This window comes from Maylandia zebra, linkage group LG5 (genome assembly GCF_041146795.1).
Source record: "Maylandia zebra isolate NMK-2024a linkage group LG5, Mzebra_GT3a, whole genome shotgun sequence".
Classification (NCBI taxonomy): Eukaryota; Metazoa; Chordata; class Actinopteri; order Cichliformes; family Cichlidae; genus Maylandia; species Maylandia zebra.
This window is the reverse complement of record NC_135171.1, coordinates 7,019,307-7,046,247: the sequence shown is the minus strand read 5'-3', so window position 1 is coordinate 7,046,247 and position 26,941 is coordinate 7,019,307. Positions and strand designations below refer to the sequence as shown.

General features: G+C 40.7%; 1 protein-coding gene across 2 annotated transcripts in view; it reads left to right on the top strand.

The window, feature by feature from the left end:
- Positions 1–26,941, top strand: part of fbln2 (fibulin 2) — a 71,667-nt gene that overhangs the window by 37,185 nt on the left and 7,541 nt on the right. For both annotated transcript variants that reach the window (XM_004559861.3, XM_023152824.3), the window contains exons 3-12: positions 1,850–1,973; positions 2,999–3,128; positions 3,763–3,943; positions 8,807–9,016; positions 10,718–10,837; positions 14,675–14,776; positions 20,531–20,665; positions 23,851–23,988; positions 25,322–25,465; positions 26,523–26,651. In XM_004559861.3, the coding sequence (XP_004559918.3) occupies positions 1,850–1,973; positions 2,999–3,128; positions 3,763–3,943; positions 8,807–9,016; positions 10,718–10,837; positions 14,675–14,776; positions 20,531–20,665; positions 23,851–23,988; positions 25,322–25,465; positions 26,523–26,651 (1,413 nt within the window). The remainder of the gene's footprint in view (positions 1–1,849; positions 1,974–2,998; positions 3,129–3,762; positions 3,944–8,806; positions 9,017–10,717; positions 10,838–14,674; positions 14,777–20,530; positions 20,666–23,850; positions 23,989–25,321; positions 25,466–26,522; positions 26,652–26,941) is intronic.

Genomic DNA, 26,941 nt, shown 5'->3' with positions numbered 1-26,941 from the left:
AACTAAGCTTCGCACAGAGCAGCCAGGCTTGCTGTTACATGCTCACCGGAGGGAGGTGGTGGTAGAGGGGGGCATTGAAGTCTCTGTTGGGAGCTTGCGGTGTGGCAGAGATGGCCATTGATCAGTGGCTGCCAAATCGGGATCCTCTTGATGTGGACAATCTTTGCTTGCAATCAGCTGAATGGAAGCAACAAATTGAGCTTTTTTTTCTCCCTCTTTTGAGCATCGATAGTAATTTGTTGCTGTGAAGTTTAGAAATATGAAATGCATTCATTCAGTTGTGGGGATTTAATTGGTTCCTGGTTTCAAATGCATTCTATGCTCGTTTCCTTTAGTTGATGGCATTAAAATTATGACATTTTTTTCCTCTGACTAAATGGATGGCAATTGAGACGGTTTTAAAGAGGAGCCATTACTGGGATTTTATTTTGGTATTCCCTCACTGAATGACTAAAATGGCCAGTTAAGGATTGCAACTGATTTAATTTACAGAGCCATCATGCCATCCTCAATGGGAATCAGCTCTGCGTGAGAGAACATCTCTGATCCTCACTCCCAAACACAGAGAACTACAAGCTCGTGGCCCTCACTTTTATCTGTTTATTTGATTTTATTAACTCCAGTCAGAGGCACTTTAATTAGAAAACCTCTGGTTTAAAAGTGGCAAATCATAGATGTGGCACAAATCCAAAAATTGACTCTCCAAAAGAGGGAGAAGCCAAGCAGAGAAGACGATTCTTCAGAACTTGGTTTAACTCTGTCTTGCCAAAACAACCATAGCCTCCCCAGAGAAAGTAGGATGACAGCATGCGGTGCTCAAAAACTCGGACATATTAGCTAGTCTTAATGGAGACTTCTTAGATATGCACGTTACCCATGGCATATCCTCTAAATACCCCCAAACCATCACAGATGCTGGCTTCTAAAGCCAGATGCCTCAGGCCACTTTAATGAGCTCACAGAAGGTGGGAGTTTTTCTGGATTTGGTTCAGAAATATTTTTATCTTGGAAAGGTTTTTACATGTGTAGATCCACTGATCACTGACGAGGTGTTGCAACAAACATCAGAGGCATCAACCAGACATCCACAGTTTACAAAGTTTAATTTTCTCTATGGTTTTGTGTCACGTGTACAGAGATTTCTTTCAAATCTAGGTCTGTCGTTGATGGTATTTTGAAAAAAGTTCCAAAAATGTATTTTAAAGCATCTTTCTCTACGTGTCTATGCAGTTTATCACACAGTGGTCAGTCCTTTTACCTGTTTGTTTCTGAAAGGCACAGACTGATGAAACCTTTTGGAAATATTTGCATCAAAATGACACAAAAGAGTGAAATTGCTTTCAAATCTTTTCCTTAAAATACTTTATGGATTTTCTTGTACTACCTTCTCAAATAGTGTTTTTGTTAGTTTTTACTATAATAGCAGTCAGGGAAAAATATACTATTGGCAAAGAAAATCTCATCATCTTCTGGCATACTGCCCGGAGTCCTGTATATATTCACAACCCTACCAAAGGACTCTCATTCAGCTTTTAAAAACTGTGCCGTATAGCTGAGTAGGTTATTCAAGACCTGATCAAAAAGGGAAAAAAATCCAGTAATAAAATGCACTACTGTTTTGTACCTCTTTAGTCAGCTGGAGAAATCTTTAAGGCACCGTCGAGGGCTGCTGCAGTCTACTAAATGTTTCTGTCAGACAGCTTAACGTTTTCACTGTTCTCTTTGGGCTTCTGTCTGCTCCATACAGCGTGCACACATGTAGAGTACTGCTGAACACTGCTGAACTGTTTTTATTCCATCAGTCATGTGTGTGCTGACATATGCATACCTGCATGTCTGCTGTCTGCAGATCCAGGTGTGTCCTCTGAAGACCTGCTGCAGACCTGCTGCACTGCTGGCCAGAGATGGGCCTCTGAAAATGGTCACTGCAAGAACATGCCTCTGCTCACTAATGACAACGTCTCTGTTTGCAGGTAACATGAGAGCATGAATTTTAGTTATACAAGTGTTCTTTGTGGTAGCTGCTGCACACTAACTGTACACATGAACTACTTACTCATCGTGCTGCACATCATGCAAAGTATGAGTTACAGTCAGGATAATTGAACTCTCACTGCTGCCATTTCCTACACTGCCCCATAGAAAATACATTTTAGTGCAAAAATGACCTTTATTACCTTTATAATTTAGACGTTTTGAATATACTGCAGTTGAATGTTGATAACATTGTAACCACTGCACGCTGTCTTATATAAACTATATCAGAATACCATCATAGCTGATTTAACTGATTTATCACAGACAAATAACGAAATGATAAAAATAGTGAGCTACTGTGACCGCTGTCATCAGTTTGAAGTGTTGAGATGAGCTTTTCCACATTCTCTATCTATAAACACATCTGACAAGAAAGAGACATATCTACCTATGAAACCACACGTTCATTTGTCAATCAAATGGACTTTCTTGAGCCCAAAAAAGTGAGTGAACCCGTTAACTTGTCAGGAACGAGTTTCCCATTAAACAACCACAGATACGTGGAAGCTACGTCTTTCACTTATACTGTCAGGAAGGGCTGGGGATAGGATTAACCTGTTAACATCAGAGCCACAGGATTGACCATCACTAAATTCATCGTGGATGATGTTTCTTTCACAGCAAAGAACAGAAATAAAAACGTATAAGGAGTTGCTGCTTGGGTTATATGGAGCACACTGTTTTTCTTCTGTGTAACATCAGACGGTCATAAAAGATGTCTGAAAAGTAAAGCCGCTTTTTGCAACTCCTTTTTTACAAAAAGCCATCTGGATGTATAGAAGTCTATGAGGACAGCACCTGTGACCTCAGAAACACTTTTACTAACTTGTTTATGTCTCCATTATTTATATAGTTGACATTAATATGCATAACGAAGAATTTACTTTTAAGTATGGAGTAATATGAAGCACAAGAAAGTGCTAAAATACTCGCTGTGTGTGTGTGTGTGTGTGTGTTCCAGTGTTGCACAGAAGCAGTGCTGTCTCAGCTCTGTGAAGGAAAGACAGTGTGAACTAGGCGTGACCTCAGCCAGAGGTGGAGACACCTGTGACGTGGATGAGCGGGACTCGTGTCTAGATGACTCCTATCAGGTACACACAGTAGAAGATTCACAGGGAAGAGGAAGGCAGTTGAGTCATGACAGATGGTGAACAGATCCACCAAGTTCTCCATGAAGCAAGCACTTTTGCTGACCAGAGGCTCACTCTTGTTTTGCTTTGTTAACAGAAACGGGGAGAAAATTCTGTTTTTTTTTCTGTCACAATAACATAGTGAAAGTTGCATTTGCCAGTTGAATTCTGAACTTAAACCACATTAGAATTTTGACTTATTTGAAGAAAACAGCTGCGAAAGCTTTTAAATTAAAATCTTTAGTGTCGAAGTCTTAATTTGAAATGCAACATTTTCTACTTTCTAAGTAGTTGAGTTTTACCTTGTGGCTAATCCACCTGAGTTAAATGTTCCGGTATCAGGTCTTCTGCTTGCTGGGTTTTAGAGGATGGTTGCAAAAACCAGGTTAATGTGTGGTTTTCTTTACAAAACATGACGCAGCTGAAGTCCTTTGCAGTGCGATAAAGCAGCTTGCTCATCTGTTTCTCTTTCATGCTGATGTTTACTAACCAGCAAAAAGCAGAGGGCCATAAAGTGAGGTGATGATTAGAGATGTGAACGACACCCCGGTGATACTCTCCTAACAGGCTATGCTATTGTTGTGCGGACTGGCAGGTGTGCTGCAGCTGCTGTGTGCTTGGCTTACGTGTTCGCAGTGAAGGGCGAGGTTGTGATGCCCACCAGCACCTAGGCTATCCATGCGGCCACATCTTCCTCACTTGCTGCGAGGAAGGGGATGCTCTGAGCCTGTTGAGGAGAAAGCAGAAGCCAAGACCAACTGCCCTTCCCAGGAAAGGTATCTGTAAACCACTGCACAGTCAATTTCCACCTGGCAAAACACGTATGTTATGCACTTTGCACGTGCTAGGACTTATATTATGTATAATAAAAAACAAGCAAAGGAAGTGGCAGGTGAAACAATGTAGTAATTATGACTGAAAGTTTCAGAACCTTTGTGAACTGTTCTTTCCTGTCTCAACAAAAATATTCATGTAGTGAGGTTAGTGAGGTTAGCTATGTGCCCTTTGATCCATTCCAGTGCATGGCCTACCACATGCTCATTAAATTCAGCAGGTGCTATGTTAATTATCACAGCATGTCACATTTTTTTATAAAATAGGCTGCAAGAAGCAGCGAAAGCAAACACCCGACAGTCTTTTCAGTATGTCCAACAATTAGGTTTGAAATAACATGCCACATTGTTATTCCCACATGAATCGGGGGAGATTCTATCAGTCTAATTCATCTTTTTTTACATTTTATTCCTCTTCACGTTTGCTTTTATTTTGGGATGGTCAGTAAAGAGAAATTTGGGGAATGTCTTTGTTTCCCAGTCACAGTTCTGTGATCCAAAATACGAAGAAACAGAGATTGAGTGTAAAACTCTTTAAGAGTATTTAAAGTTACTTAAGTATGAAAAAATAAACAAATACATTCACAAACAGGAGATATTTTACATCCCGCATATTGCTCCTGTCTGTTTAAACCTTTTGTCTGTGTAGGAACTTTTTAGAACTGAACAGAGACAAGTCATTGCAGGTCAAAGAAACCAGAGACAGAAAAGGTTCATATTTGCCATCCTTTTCTCAGAAACACAGTGAGCAAGTCAGGAATGTTGCCATCAGTTCGGACATTCAGTTCAACTAAGTTCAATTCGCCTGACAATATTACAGAGAAAACAATCAAACAACCTGCTTTTGGGCAACATTTGGTGACATTGGGACGGAAAACACACTTTTAACAGGAAGAAACCTCCAGCAGAACCACACTCAGGGAGGGGAAGCCATCCCCCATGACTGGTTGGGGGTTAGAGGACTTTATGCTTTATCAAAAGGGAAATCTTGGATTCTCCTGAATCCAAACTGGGAGCTGAAAGCTTTGATATGATGCTATGAGATCTATGGTGATCTTATTAATATGGCATCACATTAATAAGATTGCTGGAAGTGCTTTCTACCAGAATCAAGAATTTAAAAAACTCTCATCTCAAAGTGACTTGAAGAAATTTGTTCATGCAGGCAGATCATACAGGTTACAATACTGTAAAGCTCAGTGTACCAGGACTATCCATGAAGCATGAGTACATGGCTGAAGGAAATTCACTGGTGTGCGCCGGCAGTATATCGCTGACTTGCTCAGTGTCTGTAACTCAAATGGACCTTTCAGGTCATCATGTGCAAATAATTTAACTGCTCCCAGAATTGGATCTAAGTGTGCTGAGGGTGCTCTTATTACTGTGGTCCTGTTCTTTGGCTCAAGCTACCCACTGACCTCAGATCAGTCACATCTATGTGTGCATTCAAAAACAGACTCACAGTCTTTTTAATCTCATAGGCTTACATTTAATAGCTTTTGTCTGTTTGCATGTTTGTTATGGGTTAGGTTTCTGTGTTTTTATCTTTCATGTTAAGCACGTTGAGTTTATGACACATACACACTCCTCACCAACTTCTAACGTATTTGTGGCTACTGGCAAAACTGCACTACAACAGCAAGCAGTCCAGATCTGAGCCATCAGTATTTTATTCTCATACAGGCCTATGTCAGATGCTCAGGGTTGATCGGTCAGGAGTCACGTTACCGTGCAGAGTAATGGGGAGCTGTGATGAATCAGGAACAGATGGCAGCTCGGGCTGTTGTCTCTCTACTTGGGCCAGCAAAGTTTTCCTCTGTCTTTGATCCAGCGGGTTGTCAAGAAGCTCAGGTTTAATGCACAAGCATTTCAGCAAACCTTTGCTTTTCATTCCATCTGCAAAAACATGACTGCTTGTTAACATTTCACTGAATATGACCTACATACCTTGTTTGCAGCTGTAGGCGCTATTAGAAGGGATTTGCATGTTTTTCATCAATGACATCAGATTCGTGATGGGTGACATAAAACTTTTTACAAAAGCAGAAGAATCATTCCATAATCATTAGTTTGCGGTTTGGAAGACCCTTTTCCGGCTTCTTAGTTTTATATATTGGGAACAGACACACGGCATGGAAATGCAGTTCATTATTTTCATGGTTGTCCTTTAATGGGAATAGTTGTTTTTTAGTACGATGGTGAGGTAAGGTTGGTCTTCTCAACGCTTTAGGCTGTTATTTCATTCACAACATAAGAGGAATTCCACATAGTCCTGCCCTTTAATAGGCTCTGCTTGAACAATCCACTGCAGCTCATTTCCTTTAGCTTCCAAAAAAAGTCTGAATGATGTCATTCTGAAGTGGGAATCAATTAACCTGCTGAAAGCTTTGCAAGGTTTTAAGGCTGCAAAAACTAGTGACGTCCATTGAGTCTATCTAATAATTCTCGCAAACACCCTCACAGCAAAGATGCTTTTACTGTGTGAGTGTATTTAGAATTTTAAAAATTGCATGAGAAGCAACTGTAATTATTTCCAGGGGGGATATTTTGAGTCTTATGACTCACTGCCTTTTAATTAAAGCAGGAAACATTTAATCCTCTGAATTTAAACCCCAGGTAATGATTGTGAGAGATATTTTTTAAAACCCACATCTGGACATATTATTGATAAATTATATTTTTGCAATGTATCTCTCCATGTCTTCTGGCTCAGGGGGTTGGGAATCGCATCTGTAACCGGAAGGTCGCCGGTTCGATCCCTGGGCTCTCTGTCCTGGTCGTTGTGTCCCTGGGCAAGACACTTTACCCTACTTGCCTACTGGTGTTGGCCAGAGGGGCCGATGGCGCGATATGGCAGCCTCACTTCTGTCAGTCTGCCCCAGGGCAGCTGTGGCTACAACTGTAGCTTGCCTCCACCAGTGTGTGAATGTGAGAGTGAATGAATAGTGGCATTGTAAAGCGCTTTGGGTGCCTTGAAAAGCGCTATATAAATCCAATCTATTATTATTATTATTCTGTTCTACAAAGGGAAAATGCATCAGTAATAACCTAAATCCCGAGCTCAACATTTATGGACATTTTTTTTCCAGTCAGCCTTTATTTAGTCCAAAAATACTTTGCTTTACAAATTTAGCCCAAAGCGGCACGTACAGCAGCCGTATTAAAGCCTTAAAATCTGATCGAGGATGCACCTGCCAAGTCATGTGACCATAAAGATTTAGCAAGATTGAACGCAGTCTTGCTTGAATATTGGATAATGGATAGTGTTGGATAATGCAGCATACAAGTTTAGCAATATACATTTATCACATCTGCATATCTACTGTTTGAGATAAAACACTTTGTTTTCAAGGTGATCTCAATCAAGTTGGGTCATTATTAAGTGTACGAGGCACAGCGCACTTTTCAGAGAGACAGTTCAGTAATCAGAGGTGTCACAAGCACAGACATTCATTAGTTAAACAGAACTACACAGACCTGTGTAAAAGTTGATGAACTGCTAACTTTTAGTTAGCAGACACACAAACAGTTTGTGTGTCTGCTGATGTTTGTTGGTCAGATAGAAAGGCTCCATGTGATCGTTGATTCGTTGATCGCAACCCTTTCCTGATGCAGGTTCTGCGAGAGGTTTTTCCTGCTGTCCTGAGTTTTTGCTTGTGACTGTCACCCAGTTCTTGCTCAAACAGGGCTGTCTGATTGTTGGGGTTTTCTCTGAATTATTGTAGGGTCTTTAAATGAACTCAATTCTCAACTCTAATATCAATGCTTTCTAGTCGTCAGTGCTGGGGAGTAACGGAATACATGTACCAGCAGTATGTATTGAAAATACAAAATATGAGTAACTGTATTCTGTTACACTTACAGTTTAAAAAGGTGGTATTCAGAATACAGTTACTTTGTTGAAGTAAATGGATTACACGGCGGTACTTCCCTGTTTCATATGTTAGGCTGCCCCCTCTCTATATTTGGTAATTCCACGCAGGTGGAAACCCAAACAAAACAATGTCTGTGTCTCACGGACCACGTCACTACCACTTGTGGCCCGGAGGTGGCGAGGTGGAGAAATATTTTTAAAAATTATTATTTAAAAAATGATTTAATATGAAGGCAATAGGCAGAGTGTTACAGGCATAGCCCTAAAGAATGTAGCCTTATGGGCAGTGTAGTCCGTGCTGCAGGGAGAATGGACTGCCATACCCGTTACGTTAGAGCAGCCTTTCAACGCCTCTCTCTGTCTCTCACTAGCAAAGTTGACCCAGACAACAAAGTGAAGCTAGTTTTTAGCTACGAGCCCGACACAAACCCGACGTATTAGCCAGAGGTCCCTTTACTACGGTTCGGAGCCGTGGACCTGTTTTATATAGTCTTCTATACGAGATCGCTGCAAAAAGTGCAGCCTTACCTAATGTCCACCGACTGTTACTCATTTATATTAAGATTTAAAAATCTAGTTGGTGTTGGTTGTCAAGAGCATGATCATTTATTAAGTAATCCAAAGTATTCAGAATACGTTACTCTCATTTAGTAAAGAACATTAAGCGTTCTATAAATGCAATGAGGGTTTCACAGTTGACTTTTTACATTTGTTTTCATGTAAAACTAAAACAGGAAATGTATAACTGCACTGTATAAACACACATACACACTTTGAATTTGATTGTAGGGGACGAGCAGATGTTGTTTTGTGTCTTCAAGTCAGTTTCATTAGATAAGTGTTTGGAATAAATACAGAAAATCTGGTTCCTAATCTTACACCCCCCCCCCCCCCCCCCCCCCCCCCCCCCCCTCCTCTCCACGGACTCCCAGTATCAGACAATAAGTTCCCCAAGGAAGCCTTCTCCATCAGTTCCACAGATGAAGCTGCCAACACTGTGGAGGAGCAGGAGGATGTTGACGAGTGTGAGCTCTACCCTGGCCAGCTGTGCCAGCACACATGCACCAACATCTGGGGCTCCTATCGCTGTAGCTGCCACCAGGGCTACATCCTGCAGCTGGATGGACATTCGTGTGCACCAGGTACAGTAGCCCGTCCTTAAAATCATAATTTTAATTTCATATTTGGAGAAATCCAAGGCTTGACAAGATTGTTGTGCTGTGTTTGAAATGCTGAACAATGTGTCATATGTAGTTATATATATCTGTCATGCACAATACACAAAAACATGACATGCACTAATTGCATAGAGGCTAAAGGAACAGGGTTTCAATGTGTTTGGTAGTATAGGTACATTTAAACATCTCAGGAAGAGCTGAAAGTGACAAATGGACATAAGATTATTTCAAAAGGAGTTTCACTACTCCCATTACTCTAGGCATATGCTTTATGTTGGGGTGCTAGCAGGGTGATTGAATATGAGCTGAGAGAGAGCTCAGTGGAGCACTCAGAGAGCACAACTCCTCTCGAAGGGCAAGGGCTCTACTAAAACTTTGATGTTTTATGAGGGTGGTTAATATGTCATTAACCACCCTCATAAAACATAATGTCATAATGACGCCTGTTATGGCGTCATTATGACATCTTAGGTCATCATATTGAAAAAAAATGATTGTACAGCTCTCTCTTGTCATGGTTTCTTTAAATATTTTTTCAAGGCTAATTTTGACCTTGGGCACTAACAGTGAAGGTCATGGTCAAATGCTTAGTCAATACAGGTACTTATTTCCCCCAAGATCAAGTATTTTGTTGCAAAGTTTGAAGAATATTCATGAAAAGCTGTGGGTAATATAAAGTTTTTACTGATTTTCATATTTGGTGTGACTTTGACCCGATTTTCATCAAAATGAAATCAGCTCGAGCTATTATTGGCATCTACCATCGCACAAGATTTTAAAATGATATCTTGAAAACTTTGGATGCTACACTGCTAACAAACAGACAAATGAATGCTTTGTGTATTTATTTTAGAAAAATGACACCGTGAGAGTGGTGTATAACAATCAGCCATGACATAAAAACCACATGCCCACTGTGTCCATGACCTGTCTCCGAGGTTCTTCAAGGACAGGTTAGGCTGTTTGGGACCACGTGAGTTTGAGAACTGGATAAGCACTGTTTTTTTTGAGCTGTTCAAGTATTATTGCACAGCCATGAGCTGGTGTGGGGCTCTTGGGCTGCAACAGTGCTTAGGTGGGTGGTAGATGTAAAGTAACATTTACATGCATGTCAGGAACCAAGGTTCCAAGCACTGGACATAATGAGTTGTGTTAATTACTTCATTTGTCACATTATTTGAAATTCTGTGCCTGTCATATTTAGTTTGACCCTGTGCTACTTCGGTTTAAAAAAACTCCACGTGTTCAGAATTCACTGACACGAGATGAGGCAGCTGCATAACAAAAAAGTATTTTACTTCCACTAAAAGCTTAAATGCAGAAATCTCAGTAAGCTAATCTATGGTTGTGCTGTGGTTAAACCAGCACCAGATTTGATCGCCATCATATTTATGGCCCTTGGGAAAAAGATATTTAAAGAGGAGTATAACAAATCCACCCATTACGACCTCAAATAAAAATGTTCATTTATTCATAGAACTCTCTCTGCTCCATAAAAGAGTATAATGACAAAAACACTCAGCATGGGTCAAATGATGTCTTGGAATATTGCTCGTTTTCAAATTTGCTGCATATATTAGAAACATTAAATGGTAGGAACGCAGTAGCCTCGGTTAGCTGGACCGCTACATGTTTCTCACAGTCTGTGCTGTTGTTGTTCTGCAGTGAGCTTCAAGGAGGACAATGGCCTCAGAGAAGTTGACGGTCCAGCTTTTTCCCCCACCACCACTACTACTAAAACTACTACAACCACCACCAGCTCCTTTAGCCTCAATCCATGTGCAGGTAATCTAAACACTGGACCACAAAGCAAATGACATCACTGGGACAACCTGTCTCGGAAAGCAGCTCTGATGTGCAGTGAGGTGGCTGTAAGTCAGGTGGTAGAGCAGGTCATCTACTAATCAGAAGGCTGGTGGTTCGATCCTGGGCTGCTGATACTAACTTCAAGTTGCTCTCTGATGCATTCATTGCAGTATTGAATGTATGTGAATGTTAGATAAAAAGCACTGCATAGAAAATGTGCTTGGGTGAAGAAAAGTGCTAAATAAGAATCGCTCCATTGGTAGAAACATCAACTGATCCCCAGAGAGCAGACACGATTGACCATAATCTGGAACATACATCTTGGTAACAGTGCTGTCAGGAGTTTAGTGGCGTGCAACAGTCTTTGATTAGTCTTTTGAGGAGAAGTCTAACCCTTGGGCTCAAACGTACTCGCTGTGAGTTTGGTTCAAGGGTTAGAGCAACTGTCACCTGAACTGTAGCCCATATGAGGTAGACCCTGAATCAGCTTCATCAGTCAGGTTAAAGGTTAAATGTGTGTCATATTTTTTGCTATTTGGATCCTTTTTGCCACATTTCCAATAAGATATCATAAACTGCATTATAGTTGTTGTAGTTGTGTCTAACTTCTCTAAATATTTTTCAGAAATTCTACTTTATTCTTAACTGAGACCCACAGGACAGCTATCACACATGTAGCATAATTAACTTGAGTAAGGCAGTCACACCCGTCTGTCATGTGCTAATAAAAAAAGCTTCATAGTAGCTTTTTTTCGTCTAATTCTGCAGCCGAGGGATAAAGAGTGGAAATGTGGTTGTAGGTGAGCATACGGTGTGGCTCCTCACACTGTGCACGATGAAAGGACACTTTTTTGTAGGTGATGTCCATATGTTTTCCTGATGCTTCAAACTTTTCTTGATTTCTTGTGTTAAAAGTTATTTTGTATAATATTAGATTTTCTGCATTCTGTGTAGCAGTAAAGATAGATTAAAATTATTGGGTTAGTAATCTGTCGCCTGTGTAACCTGGAGAGATGAATGCAAGCTGTTTTTATTGCATCCATACACACGACTTCCATTATTTCTGTCACGGTAATTTCAGTTGTAAGACAACATATTTTTTATTAGTGGGCATTTTTTGTGTGTTATTTGTGTTTCACAGTCAGATTAAGCTCTTATTAAACCCCCAAACAATGTAACCTCCTTTTTGGGTGTACCTAATCATTCAGCTAACTGGATAAACTGCTCCAGACATAATGAAGGAGGCCAGCAAAGATATTAAAGGCAAATGCAAAAGTTGCAATGCAATTGTCCCTTAAAATGTTGCCATATCTGGAAAAGATTTATGACAGGAGCTCAAAAACACAGCTCAAACAACTCGAGATGTAGGTCTATAAAGCAATAATGAAGTCTAATATAATATATTGGACCAATAAATGTTATAAATATACCAAAGTCAAAGAGAGAACATTTGCAGTCAACACAGCTGGTCTCTTATATTATTCATAGATTTACTTAATATATCAATATCACCAATGTCAGAATATGACACATGATTTTTGGCTCTGCTATGCTTCTCCACTGATCCCTTACTTGGCTCACATTTTCTGTTAGTCTTTGGATGCTGTGTGCTCTAAGCCATCATAAATGATGACCCAAGCAATCAGAATATATATTTTTTTCAACACCATTAAGTCCAAAGAACACACCAGACAGGTCAGGGATAAAGTTATTGAGAAATTTAAAGCAGGCTTAGGCTACAAAAAGATTTCCCAAGCCTTGAACATCCTACGGAGCACTGTTCAAGCGATCATTCAGAAATGGAAGGAGTATGGCACAACTGTAAACCTACCAAGACAAGGCCGTCCACCTAAACTCACAGGCCGAACAAGGAGAGCGCTGATCAGAAATGCAGCCAAGAGGCCCATGGTGACTCTGGACGAGCTGCAGAGATCTACAGCTCAGGTGGGGGAATCTGTCCACAGGACAACTATTAGTCGTGCACTGCACAACGTTGGCCTTTATGGAAGAGTGGCAAGAAGAAAGCCATTGTTAACAGAAAACCATAAGAAGTCCCGTTTGCAGTTTGCCACAAGCCATGTGGGGGACACAGCAAACATGTGGAAGAAGCTGCTCTGGTCAGATGAGACCAAAATGGAACTTTTTGGCCAAAATGCAAAACGCTATGTGTGGCAGAAAACTAACACTGTACATCACTCTGAACACACCATCCCCACTGTCAGATATGGTGGTGGCAGCATCATGCTCTGAGGGTGCTTCTCTTCAGCAGGGACAGGGAAGCTGGTCAGAGTTGATGGGAAGATGGATGGAGCCAAATACAGGGCAATCTTGGAAGAAAACCTCTTGGAGTCTGCAAAAGACTTGAGACTGGGGCGGCGGTTCACCTTCCAGCAGGACAACGACCCTAAACATAAAGCGAGGGCAACAATGGAGTGGTTTAAAACAAAACATATCCATGTGTTAGACTGGCCCAGTCAAAGTCCAGATCTAAATCCAATCAAGAATCTGTGGCAAGATCTGAAAACTGCTGTTCACAAAGGCTGTCCATCTAATCTGACTGAGCTGGAGCTGTTTTGCAAAGAAGAATGGGCAAAGATTTCAGTCTGTAGATGTGCAAAGTTGGTAGAGACAGACCCTAAAAGACTGGCAGCTGTAACTGCAGCAAAAGCTGGTTCTACAAAGTATTGACTCAGGGGCTGAATAATTACTGAATAATAATTTCAGTTATTTATTTGTAAAACATGTTTGGAATCATGTATGATTTTCGTTCCACTTCTCACGTGTGCACCACTTTGTGTTGGAATTCCAATAAAATAGATTCATGTTTGTGGCTGTAATGAGACAAAATGTGGGAAAGTTCAAATACTTTTGCGAGCCACTGTATATATAATTCTTACATGTCAAAAACACATCCTGTAGGCTTAAAACAAAATCCAACACTAGCTCTGAACGGGTAGCCAGTGACATGGTGGATGTTAAGACGTTAAAGCTTTTTTTTAATATCCTTTATTTAAAAGTAAAAATTTTCACTGAGTTTAAAATTTATTTTCCAAGAGAGACCTCGCCAAAATGTGTCCAAACATGTGTAATATGTGGTGAGAATGAGTTATGGCTTTATGTATGGTGGGGAAATGAACAAGCCATCACTACTGCATTCACTTTCTAACTCTGTCTATAGAAGTCATACATTTCTGCTCTTACTAACACGATGTGTGTGAGCGCCTCCTGACTGCTCACAGGTAAAACATTCCAGAGTTACGACAGGTCAAAACAGGAAGAGCTGCCTCACAACATGTTTTCACTAATAAACTGATTAGTATTAGTTAATCTAAGCTTTCAGCAGCTTCATTAGCAGAATCCTAATCATGTCAGTGGGAGATGAGCACTGCAAACCCTTAAGCTCAAAAGTCCAACTTCGAGTGAAAGCCTCCACTCCTTCAAAGTGTCTCTGTTAGCTATAAGAAGATCCTGATCGATGTATAGAGCGGCCTTCGCCGCTACAGAGCTTTAGAGGGGATTGTGTTGGTTAGAGATTGTGGGGAAACAGTTCCTGGCCCATGCCTCTTTGTGACAGAGCTATTGAGCTGTTAAATAGGGAGAATTGATTCTGGTGTGTGACTGCGATGGCTCATGAGAGGCTCCTTCCAGCAGGGAGCAAATGATCAGTGTGCGGGAGGGAAGGTGGGGTCCATGGTAGCCTCGGGAGAGCAAGAGAAACAGTACAAAGATGAGAAACATGACTGCAAATGACTGCCCTGGAGGTGTAGCTGTGTGGAATGCAGAGACGACTGTAATCATGCTGCTTGTCTCTTGCAGACAACGGTGGCTGCAGTCAACAGTGTAAGGCCGTGGCAGGCCGGGCTCGCTGCTCCTGCTTCCCGGGGTTCTCACTGATGACAGATGGATGGATGTGTGAAGGTAAGGGCCGCCGTGCTTTCTTGTCACATTACCATTGGCAGTAATTGGAGTGGTTCACAAAGCTCATATGTATCCCTTAAGCTGTCTCCCTCAAGCCTGGTTACCACAAGGTAACAAGCAACCTAACAGCAACAACAAACCCAGTGAATGCATAAAGGAACAAATACATGCAGGCCGGATGACAGAGCTGCAGTGAAATGAAGTGTCTGTCCATAGGTCGGGGCACTTTTCAATTGGATTCAGTCACTCATGAAGGTCTCGTGATGCTAAACAATGCATCAGCTGATTGGGCTCCCAATGTTAGGTGGTGGAAACTGTCGCCTCAAGCATGATTCAACCATAGCCAATTACTCTGTGGGAGCAGTTGTTGCAATATCACACACTACACACAGCATCTGTGTATGTACTCAGTACCTTTCTTTCAGCATGTTTGTGTGGTAGCTCGGGACACTGGTAGGAGGCTTTAGGTGCGAAATCACTAAAATTAACAAAGTGTGTGCTGGAAGTGCTGAGTCTGTTACCAGACAGGATAACACTCAAGATGAACAAGTACTACATTAAAGGAAGTGTTTTCCCTCCTATCATTTCCTTCAGTGAGCAAAGTGAGCACTTTCTTTCCCTAAAGTGCTCCCACATGTGGACTTGTGGGTGGGCAACATTTAGTGCAGAGTGGAATGAAACAAAGCAAATACCATGACAGGTCATGATTGCGAGGGGGTGCTGAGGATTTGAAAGACTGTGAAGTAAACTCTGGAGTACTTGCTGTTGATGCTTGGTGGGTGGGTAGGTGTGTAAAATGAACAAAAATATATTGTGCTGGAATGAAGTGCAAAATAAAGTATATGCTAGTTTTGAATTTAATGCAAGCAAAACATTTCATAAAGGGGCTGAACTTATTTTTGGAGGTTATGGTCTCCAGGCTTTGTGGGCTAAAACTGGAGGGACCACCTGATTGGTTTCAGCCCACAGTTCAAATATACATATGGTACGGGGATTGCACATTAGTGCACATGTCATGAGTTAGTTGCACATCTGTGAAGGAAACTTTAGTGCATAAATGTGTTCAGGTTTTGAAGCAACATATGCCTCCATCTTTTTCAGGGCCATAGGAAAGGACTTGCTTATTTGTGCAAGACAATGTCAAACCACCGTTTGCAACTATTAGAAGACTGCTGACATTAAAAAAGGAGGAACAGCTGAAATCTGTTATGAAGCAAAAGCACTGTTTTTAAAGAAGAGGTGATGCAACACAGAGGGTTTCATATGCTCTATCATTTTAATGGAATATAGACTTTAAATGATTTGCACATGATCCTGAGTGTTTTTGAAATGAGGGTGCATCAGACTGTGAAAGTATTAACACCTGGGATCATTTGCACTTTTCTGTAATTTGTTTAGCAAATGGAAGCACTTCCATCAGAAAACCTGCGAGTCGTCCCTTATTGAGACTGTTATATTTTAATTTGCAGGTTTACAGGGTAAATACAGCTGCTTTTCGTGATCTCGCTTTCAGCTGCATATGAATGTGAATAACTGGTAATATTTTAGCACACAGTTCTTCCCATGGAGATGTTTTTTTTTAAGAAAAGACTGTTTTTAAGAGAAGGTTTTATGCACAACTTGAATGATACATGTGGTTCAGACAAATGAACATCCCAGGGGCGTACACCCAAATGCACACACAGTTGGCTCCAGTGCATGTGGCTGACACCTTCACCCTTTTCTGAACTGGGACTAAACAAACCATTGCGGGCAGGACTGGATTTGTTTTGCATTCCTTCGAGTGTTTTGTGGAGATCGAAAGCTTACAGAGTTATTACTTGAATGATAACTATGGATGACATCCTCCACCATGTTATCATCTCTGTGGTTGCATTGCTGCCATAATCTGGACACTTACATGGTCAGGATTGTCTTTGTGGAAGATGACACTGATTGACCACGATGTCTTCTGAATCACAGTCCAATCTAGGCTAAAGTAATCTCTAATCTGACTCTAATATCATCATCCCATACAGACGTTCCTGGTGTTTCTCAAGGTTTAGGCAATATTTTAGTGTTTTTCTCAGACAATCAAGTCATTCAGTTTATGCCTGGAAAGGAATGTAAATGAAATTTACTTCAGTTTTATTTACATAGCACTGGTTTACAACCCCTGTTACCTGAAGGGGCTTTATACTGAAAGGTAAAGACCATACAATACCTCAACAAACAGATGACCCCCTATGAGAATGCACTTGAAAACAGTGGGATGGTAAAATTCCCTTTTAACAGCAAGAAACCTCTGGTGACTGGATGGGTCGAGGTGAAACTTTCTATTTTATAATTATAGAACAATTTAAGCAATGAGCTACCAGAGCCCCAAGAGTCCTGCTGACATATGTCTTTCATTTACTAGAGCAGCATTAGAAAAACTGAGGCGTACTGTTTCAGTCCTTTTTCATATATTAACATATTTCAGTAAAGACGAGTTTCACTGCTCTGACCCACTAACATCGACAACACTGAATCAAAATTATTGGCTTTATTTTCTGTCAGTGATCTTTTGGCTCATCAATTTATCATTTTCAGTGTCTGTACACAAAAACCTGGAAACTAAAGTTGCATCTGTGCAAATTGTAAAAGCCTGAAAAAAATACCCCAATAACAGGTACACACCTGAATGCATCTGTTCCACTCTGTGTGGTTTAGCTGCCTTCATTTATCCGCTGTCACAGCCGACAGTGGAATCTGCAACTTTAACCTCCACGTTTAAAACTAGTTCGGCAAATAAGCCAAGGCTGACTTCATTCACTGCAGCTTGACCTTAAAAAAATAAAAAATAAATAAATACTTCATTGTCTGCTGGGTCAAGTGTGTAGGAAAAACTGTGTGTGTGTTTTCATCTGTGGTGCCTTTCGGACATCTCCCTGTGCTCGCTCTTGATGGAATTCCTTTCAAACTGCTGTCTCCCTTGTCCATTCAACTAAGCATTTGTATTTCTCAAAAATAAGTTGTTTCCACCTTGTACTGGATCGTTTCACTGTGTAATGAGGCTGTCTCCACGGGGCAAGTCAGCAGAGGTGTAGGGACATTGAAGCATTAGGCCCGATTTCCTTTGCTTTTTCGGATTTGAATGACAAACTGGAAATAACGTTGGCCACCAGAGCGCTGTGGTGGAAGGAGACTTTCTGCACCACTGGCAATACGCAAACTTTGGAAACAGTCCTGTCTAACCCTGTGCTTGAAGGCCAGCAGCGCCCAGAGGAAGGGGTGGTCTATGAGCTCAGGAGGATTTTGCCCCTGGAAATATCCCTCCCTACAATGTTCATAACAGATGTCTCTCAGTTGAGGAAGAAATGGAGACGTTTGCAAAGATAGCTCGCAAACAAGAATTTGTCACCACTGCGCTGCTCAAGAAGGGAAAACTGTTAATTTTATTTAGACAAATGCATTTGCTGCAGCTCCACAGGGGGCTCATATAATACCATAAAGTACGCTCTGAGCTGTGAGAGGTGATGAGGTGCAGTTTTATGAGGTTAACAGAAAAAAAGCTGCAGGATGTGACAAAGCCAGGTACACGCTGAAAACTTCAGATCTGTGTTTTTACTCCTGCCTGTGGGATGGTGTTGTAAGGCACACAGTTTATTCAAATTCCCCACGGCAAAAACTTTGAAAGTCGACAAAGACTTTTCAAAAAGGGATTGCTGGCACTCAAACACACACACGGGGAGCACAGGAGAATATGTTCCCTCTTGTTCCAGATTTTTGTTTTCTCCAGCATATTTTGTACAACACCTTTTTTGTCTGGTTCCCTGTGGAATGCACCATATTTTGGGGTGATCTTCAAATGTGGATGGCTGCCACACACAAACAAACACACATACACACACACAATAATCCCAGCGTTACCCTATCAGTGCATCCAACTAATCGGCCTCGCATGTGATGCGTGATAAGGGAATGCAGCCGTTTGATAAAGACGAGCCACGACAGAGCGGCGATCCACCGTCTCAGCACAAGGCCACCGCTGTCATAAATCAACAGCGCCTGTTTACTGGCTGCTGCACAGTTTGACTGATAAAGATTTAAAGGCTCTCAACTGTTTTTTCATTTCACACAAACACGCTTAACAAGCAAAATATCATGTAGCTTTTGCCCAGACCTGTTATTTTCAGTTTGACTTCTTCAAAGTCAAATATTACAAAGGAACAAACAAAACTCAACTTGGTCATCTATTGGCCACATGCTGCAGTAGATAGACACATTTTTAAAGGTTATCTTTCACGTAAAGCTTGTTTATTCCAGGTGTTCCAGTTTGAAGACATTTAAATTATTACCTCTAAAAAGAGGTGGATGTTAACTGAACCCTGACCTTAACCTTAAACCTTTAAAGGTAGCTGATGAGCTGGTGGATGTTAACCCTGTGAGGTCATGAGTGGTGATAACCTCAGCTGTAGCCCTAAAGGCTGGAGAAAGGACAAACAGCCTTTTTTGGGGGGGGAATTGAAATTTTCATCTTGCGTGTTAGTTACACAAACAATTTTCTTTGTTTTTTGCCCAAACTTGGGAGAACAATTTAAAAAGAAGAAACATTACATATGTAGATTGCACAGCATTAGAATGAGTGCCATCCAGTGATAACTGGGAATTTAGGGGGTTAAGAGACCGATAGATTAATAAAGTTCTTATAATGAGGTTGTCTGGGGTGGTGGGAGGATAAAATTAAATTATAGGATAATAATGTGTTAGATTTATGACATACCTACCTACACTGCACCGTGATGGCCACCTCCCTACAAAAGTAACAGCAGGAATACAGCTGAGTTAATAGATTATTGGTTCATTTAGGTTTATAAAGTTTATAAAGATTGCTATTTTTTGCAGTTAGTGTCTGCCTAGCACACATGGATATCACCAAATGCTCCATTTCCTTCCCTGAGATGCTGAGCTAGGCGTTTACTGCAGCTGCCTTCATTTTCTGCTTGGTTGTGGGTCTCTTTGCATTAAATTTTTTCTTAAGTACCTGAAAAGCATGCTCTGTTGGGTTGAGAAAAGATGAATGACTTGGCCACTGATTAATATCCAGATTATTTGCCCTGAAAACAATCTTGCTTTTGCAGAACGCTTTGGCTCATTATCCATTTGGACTGTGAAGGAATTTGCAATTAATTTAGCAACATTTGGCTGAATCTGAGCACAGTGCACACCTGTACACCGAAAAATTCAGCTTACTACTTCTATCATCATCATAATCAAGAAACACCAGACCCACACCATAACATTGCCTTCACCATGTTTGACAGATGATGTGGTATTCTTCAAGCTAAGGCCTGTTTCTCTCCGTCTACATACTTTTCTCTTCCAATTATTCTGGTAGAAGAGCCTCTGTTTGTTGTTTTTGAAGTATTAATGAGCTCAGCTGTACATTTCACTGCAACTCTTGGTTTTTAGCTGGAGCACTGAATGACTTTCATGCCTGAGGCTTCCCAGCTAGATGGTTTTCATGTAAGCAAAAGCAAAAATTTGTAATTTCCTGTTCTGCCACAAATTCTTACGCATAAGAGAGACTTTTCATTTGAAGTTTTGCTGCTGTCCATCTGTTGCCAACTCACTGAGCTCGATCTCTGTGACGCTCGGAGAGCCTGAGCACGGGGGCAAAATTATGCACGGGACCCGTCCATCAGCAAGCTCACCTCCACATCATATTCTTGCACCCCCTGTTATCTTCCCTCCCTCTGTCTCACACACAGTCACCGTTGTCTTTTTCTGCAGATGTGGATGAGTGCGTGACTGGTGCCCACAGTTGCAAGCCCAGCCAGCGCTGTGTGAACACAGTGGGTTCATTTGTGTGCGAGCTGCAGGTCACTTGTCCTGCTGGTTACCAGCTGCGGAACAGTCTTTGCGAGGGTGAGTTCATTGATCCTGATGTGTTTCATTAAACCAATTTACCCAGCAGTCATTTCCAGAGCCTCTGAAATAGCTGGTGGAAATTATGTCTTCTTCAATATAATATGCAGGATTTTTTTTTATTTTCAGGATGATTTGGTTTTGTAAAAACAAAAGCAAGGACAGTGATATAAAAGCAAAATCACCTGACCCAGCTGTCTTAACTAATTATAGACCAATCTCAATCTTCTTTTTATGAATGAGTAATTCAAGATCATCTGCAGAGGAATTGGTTTGTTTGAAGAGTTTCACAGTTCAGAATTCATCATAGTGCAGAAACAGCACCAGTGAAGGCTACAAATGCTCTTCTTATGGTCTCTGATCACTTTGTATGTGATAACTATATTTTACTACAGAGATACGACCTCTCTGTATTAAAGGTATTAAAGGTACGGCACTGCAGTCTGTTTAATAGACTCCAATTTGTTCATGTAAATGGGGAGTCTTCCTCTCACGCTAAGGTTAATCACGGAATTCCACAGGGTTCAATGTTGAGAGCAATATTTACATTATACATGCTTCCCTTAGGCAGTATTATTGGAAGGCATACATTTTCAGTGCCATTCAGATGACCTCTAATTTCCTGCTTCTAAATTCAGATAAAACTGAGATTGTTGTACTCAGCCACGCAATCAGGTGCCATCTTAAAGACCTCATAGTATCATATCACACCAATGCAGCACGTTGCTCTCAGACAGCTGGTTTACTTGTGGTTCCTGGGGTATTTTAAAAGTAGAATGGGCAGGGCCTGCAGCTTTCGGACCCCTCTTCTGTAGAATTAGTTCCTAGCTTGCATTTGGGAGTCAGACAAGATTAAGTTTACAGTAAAACTTTCCTTTGGAATAAAGTCTACAATTAGAGCTGGCTCCGATGATCCGGAACCAGCCCTTAGTTCTGCTGCAATAGGCCCAGGCTGCTGAGGGCTTGATGCACTCAGCATCTCTCATTTCTTTTCACTTAGCAGCTACACATCAAGAATACAGCAAGTGCTGTAGCCATTTACAGCACGAACAACAAAAAGCAAGGGAGTTTTACTAAAGAAAATACTTTGTTTAAACTAGCATTGGTGAGCCATATTTCTTATAGTTTAATGTAGTTATTGTGAAGCTGTAGAAATTTCAGCATCAATGTCATATATTTAATAAAGGCTTGTGTACAGAGGCTGACAAAAACTGGGAGTCAGCTTCATTTAAACATTAAATTATGAGACACTAAAAATTAAAATTAGACAAAGAGAAAGTTACAGGAATCTAATTACAGATGTGAAGAAAATAATTTAAAATCTTTTGACATTTTGAATATTAACGATACTCCATTTAAACATTTCATCGAACACATATTGATGTGTGTCAAGGTATAGCTGCTGTCTTCTTATTGTGAGATTTCCTCTGGTGTAATTCCACATCTTGGCACTTACCTTTGGCTGGGGTTTGTGTTTGTGTTGGAGTGTGGGACTCACTGTTGCCACTTTTTCAGAAATTTTAAGAGGGTCCAGAAACAAGAAGCAAGCCCAGCATGCTGGCTCAAACTGAGGCAGCATATTATTGATTCACACACAAGCCATTCTGGTCCTATTGTTTGTCACCTCCTCCTCTCTACTGATCTTTTTAGCGGCATTACTGAAAACACATATTATTGGAAATCCTTTAGGGGTCATAAATCCATGAATACAAGACTGCAGTGTACTGTAGTGCATCATTATTAATGCAATAGGTGCTGCTGTTGTTGTACTGTCCTAGATCCTTGTTTCCTCACTTATTTAGATCAAATTAACACTAGTGATGCAGAAATATGCAAAAATCATTTTCACTGCAACATTCCTGCCATACTTTGTAAACTGCATCTTAAAGGAGACTAAATACATTCACTGAGTATTAGTCACATTGGTATGCAGCATATACTCACAGACAGTGTGCAAGCCTGCATCAACCAAAATAATTACAAGATATACACAAGACTGACGGTAGCATTATGTTGTATTTTATGTATTCTGTGTTGTGTATGTTGGACAACAGCCTGTCTAAACCGAATAATACCAAACCCCTAATTTGGCTGTTGTTTTTATTGTCCTTCATTAGCTCGTATAGCGTTAGCTTGCTAGCTCTAGATTAACAATGCTCTGGGGTTTTGGTGATAGTTATTTCATTAGCTAATGCAATAATTTGAAAATGGCCAGATTATTTATTAGACTGTTTGGGTATCATATGATCCATGTCTTGCAAATGGTCTATGTCAGCACAATAGCGAGCGCTAACATAAGCCAGAATAAATACAGTCCTGGGTGGATTTAATCCCAACCGAACTGCCCCTCTGTGACTCAAGTGCTTGCATACCTTTAAAACTTTTGACCTTACCTACGTGTCAACTTAAAGGGTTGTTCTGGTATGTTAATAGGTAAATATTTCATATCAAGGATTTGTTCAAACAACATGACAACATCTTTGACTACTTTTAATACAAAAACAATTACCCAAAGTCACCTAATTTAGGCTCACTCAGCAAATCGTCATAAAGACAGGAAGTTCATGTTTCCTTGGCCCAAACAGTAAAGTGTGGGTTTAAGCAGATACCAAGGTTCAATATGTTACAAGATAATCAACCAAAGAGCAGGATTGGTGGTGCTGCACTTTGAAGCTCATGTGACTCGTATCACAGAGGACTAATCAGTACAAGCATAACATGAAGGTAGTATCTAGTCAACCATCCAGCAGGCAAAAAAAGTAATTAGTTATATGAAAGCAGTGACAGAATGTTGGAAGAGTATCCCTCTGATATTAACAACAGAGAAAAGTCAAATTAAGACCTGCTCAGAGGACCCAGGATAAAATGAACTACTTGCGGCATGAAAAAAAGGAAAAAACTCTCATATTGCTCATGAGATTCAATAACTGTCATTTAAGTTCTGTTCAACTTCTGTTAATTGCACAGTCGAATCAAGCGATGTTTTCATTGAATTCTTCCCTCCAGTTAAACACTGACAGAGTCAAAGTGTGTAAATGTTCTGTGCTTGAGTCACAGTGCCCCCTGCTGTACTACTAACAGCCGGAGAGCTCGAGCTAAATTTACAGAGCCTCTTGTAACAGAATAATGCATTGAGAGATTGCTTTGTGCAGATAAACTAATGCAAATCTATTCTTTCTTTACAGACATTGATGAGTGCACGATGAGAACTCATAACTGTGGCATGGGCCTTGTGTGTGAGAATACAGTGGGCTCTTTCCTGTGTAATCCCAAACAGAAGTGCATCAGTGGCTTCACACAGGACTCTCATGGCAACTGTATTGGTAAGAGACTGCCCATACTCTCCAGGCTGGGTAGCATTACATCCTAACTCAGGACCAGTAAACAGCTGATAGAGTTGGTCCTATTCTTTGTAAGGACAAATCTTAAGCAAAATGAGCCTCTTTAGCAGAGCCATCCATCAAACTTACTCTGCATTGTGCCTGTGTCTGTGTGTTTTCCCATGCTGCAGTACTACTCGGACTCTTGATATTTAACTGTCTTTTAACCAGGCTTTAACTATCTTGATATTTCTCAAGAGTTTCAAACTACAAGATTTTAAATCAAGTGTCTTTTCTTCATTTTTGCATTACAGTTATTGTGTTATGTAAAGCTTTCTGAGTGTTCCAAATAGGTGAAAGGGGGGTTAAAAGGTTAACCAAAGTAAGAACATACACCTAACCTCCGATGGCGTTGCTGGTGACTGATATCAAGAGATTGCTAACATGGGTCTTTTGGGGCAGTGATTATGCACAACAATACGTTTGATCAGTCTATGTATAGTAAAGTCATCTTTCTGACACAGTTTACACACATGATAAGACACAGTGGTCCATGAGTGGTAAAAGCTCTTACCTCTGCCGAGCACTTTATGCAATTAGCTCACTTCTGTATCTGTTTGGTAGGAAGGCTACCCAAAAACTTATGGATTTGCATTTACTTCTTAATTCTTGATTCTTGTGAGAGTAATGTAACAGAAGTGACATATTCTGGAGTTAGCATTAGGGTTGGTGAAAGCGCTGATGATGACTTAGCCCTCAGAGCATTAAGCTGAGCTCACCACTGGATTCAGGAATTTTTTTTAAAGGATTCTTTATCATAGCAAGATGTCACGCTGTACCTGTGAAAAAGTATTTGACAAGACTTCAGATTTTCTCTTGTTCCTGAGCTCACTTCAACACAAATCACTGTACTAACACAAAGATTAAACAGAATGTAATCCAATTTTCTTTGGATTACTTGCACTTTTCTCAGTACCGTGCAGGGCAGCATCACTGCAAAATGAGCGAAACATAATATTCACCTCTGGGTGCTCCTGATGTCATAAAACTGCCCCGTGTACCTCGGCTGATCTACAGCCAAAGCAGAGCAAGTAATCATCAGTGGTAATGTCTCCCTGCAGATGACTGCACATACATCACAGATCTGTCTGAGGGTGGGAGGATTTTCTCTGTATGTATTATTGTAGGGTCTACCTTACAATACAAAGCACCTTGAGAAGACTGTTGGTGTGATTTGATGCTGTATAAATAAAATTGAATTGAAGTAATCTTAAGCCTATCAGGATTGAGCCTCTGCGCAGTCACAGCTTCATTCTTGATATTTTTGACTCTGCAGATATAAACGAGTGCAGCAGCCTGACTGAGCCCTGCAGTTCAGGCTTTAACTGTATCAATACCGTTGGCTCCTACACGTGCCAGAAGAAGATTGTGATGTGTAGCCATGGTTACCACGCCAGCCCTGATGGAGCCAAGTGTGTTGGTGAGGTTTAGCACAACATGCACCACTCACACAGGACGATGGTGTTGTGGAAAGGTGTGAATGAAAGCACTGATGGCCCTGTTGTTGACCGAGACACAGGTTCAATCGATTAGATACAACCAGGAAAAATGCAAGAGTGAATATTATTTATAATCACTTCTATTCTTTCAGTTAAAGGTCATCGTACAGTTGTGGCACAAGAGTTTTTCTAAAAGACCATGCATCGATGCTCTCACTCAGTTGCTGCTTTGGTACTCAAAACTGCTCAAAAAGACAGACTTAAAATGAGAACAACTAAATCTTGTTCAGCTTACATGCAGTTCTTAAATGGTGTCAAATTATGCTTCATTTAATTGTATTCTTATAAATGACAATGCAAGTACTGAGTGATTGTTTGATCAAGATGTTGATGAGCAAGAGGAAATGTCGCCGCCAAGAGTCACAAAGGGAGTGCTGTATCAGAAACCTCCTTGTGACTTTACTTTGGTCGCAAGCAGATTGCAGTCGTTGCCTGTGCTGTATGCTGATGACGCCGACTTGTCTGCAAACATGTGCCATTTACTCTACCATAGTAGTGATTCTGTATTGGATAGATCCAGTTTTAGCTCCCATCCCACTGGCCTGCCGTTGTCCCTGCTATTTAAAATCTTGCTTCCTACTCATTCATTTTTCTATCTTCACACCACTCCCCCATATTTTTAAAAGTATTACACACAAATAAGGAAATTGACTAATTAAGCTTTATTGTGCCCATTGTCTGAAATACTCACTGGTTCCCTAAACTAACCCTAAGTGGTCTGTAATTGTTGTTTTTAATAAATTGTTCTCCCAAGAAAATATTTATTCTGATACACACCAACAATTATTTTCCAAAATAATTTAAAAATAAAAATCATTTTAAAAACATAAATAACAAAATAATAATACCCAGAGAGTGAGAACATTGATGCCTGGTCTTTTTGGACTGTAATAAGCCTTAGCTGTGTTTAAGTTATACCCTCTCGGGTGCTCAGTGGGTCACTGTTGAAGTGCTTCATCTTTCTTTCTGCCTGCGTAGACACTGACGAGTGTCAGATGGGGACGCACCGCTGTGGAGTGGGCCAGATCTGTCACAACCTCCCCGGCAGCTACCGCTGCGACTGCCAGACAGGCTACCAGTATAACGCCTTACGCAAAGTCTGCACTGGTACGTATCACTGTGTGACGTCTGCAAGTGAAGATGTTCAGACTGAAGGTTCACTTTATCGAGCACTTTTGAAACCAGAGAAGCTATGGGTGCAAACGTCGGCTCACTGAATCAGAGCTTTTCTGTTATGATGTCAGATTTGACCAAACTGGGTTGGATAACACTTTCTACACTTTCAGCCTATCATTTGTAAAAAATGCTTATTATTTGTGGATTTCAATTCTTGGACGAAACATAAAGCATATTTATTCCTGATATTCTCATAATTCTCATAATTATTAATTGTCAGC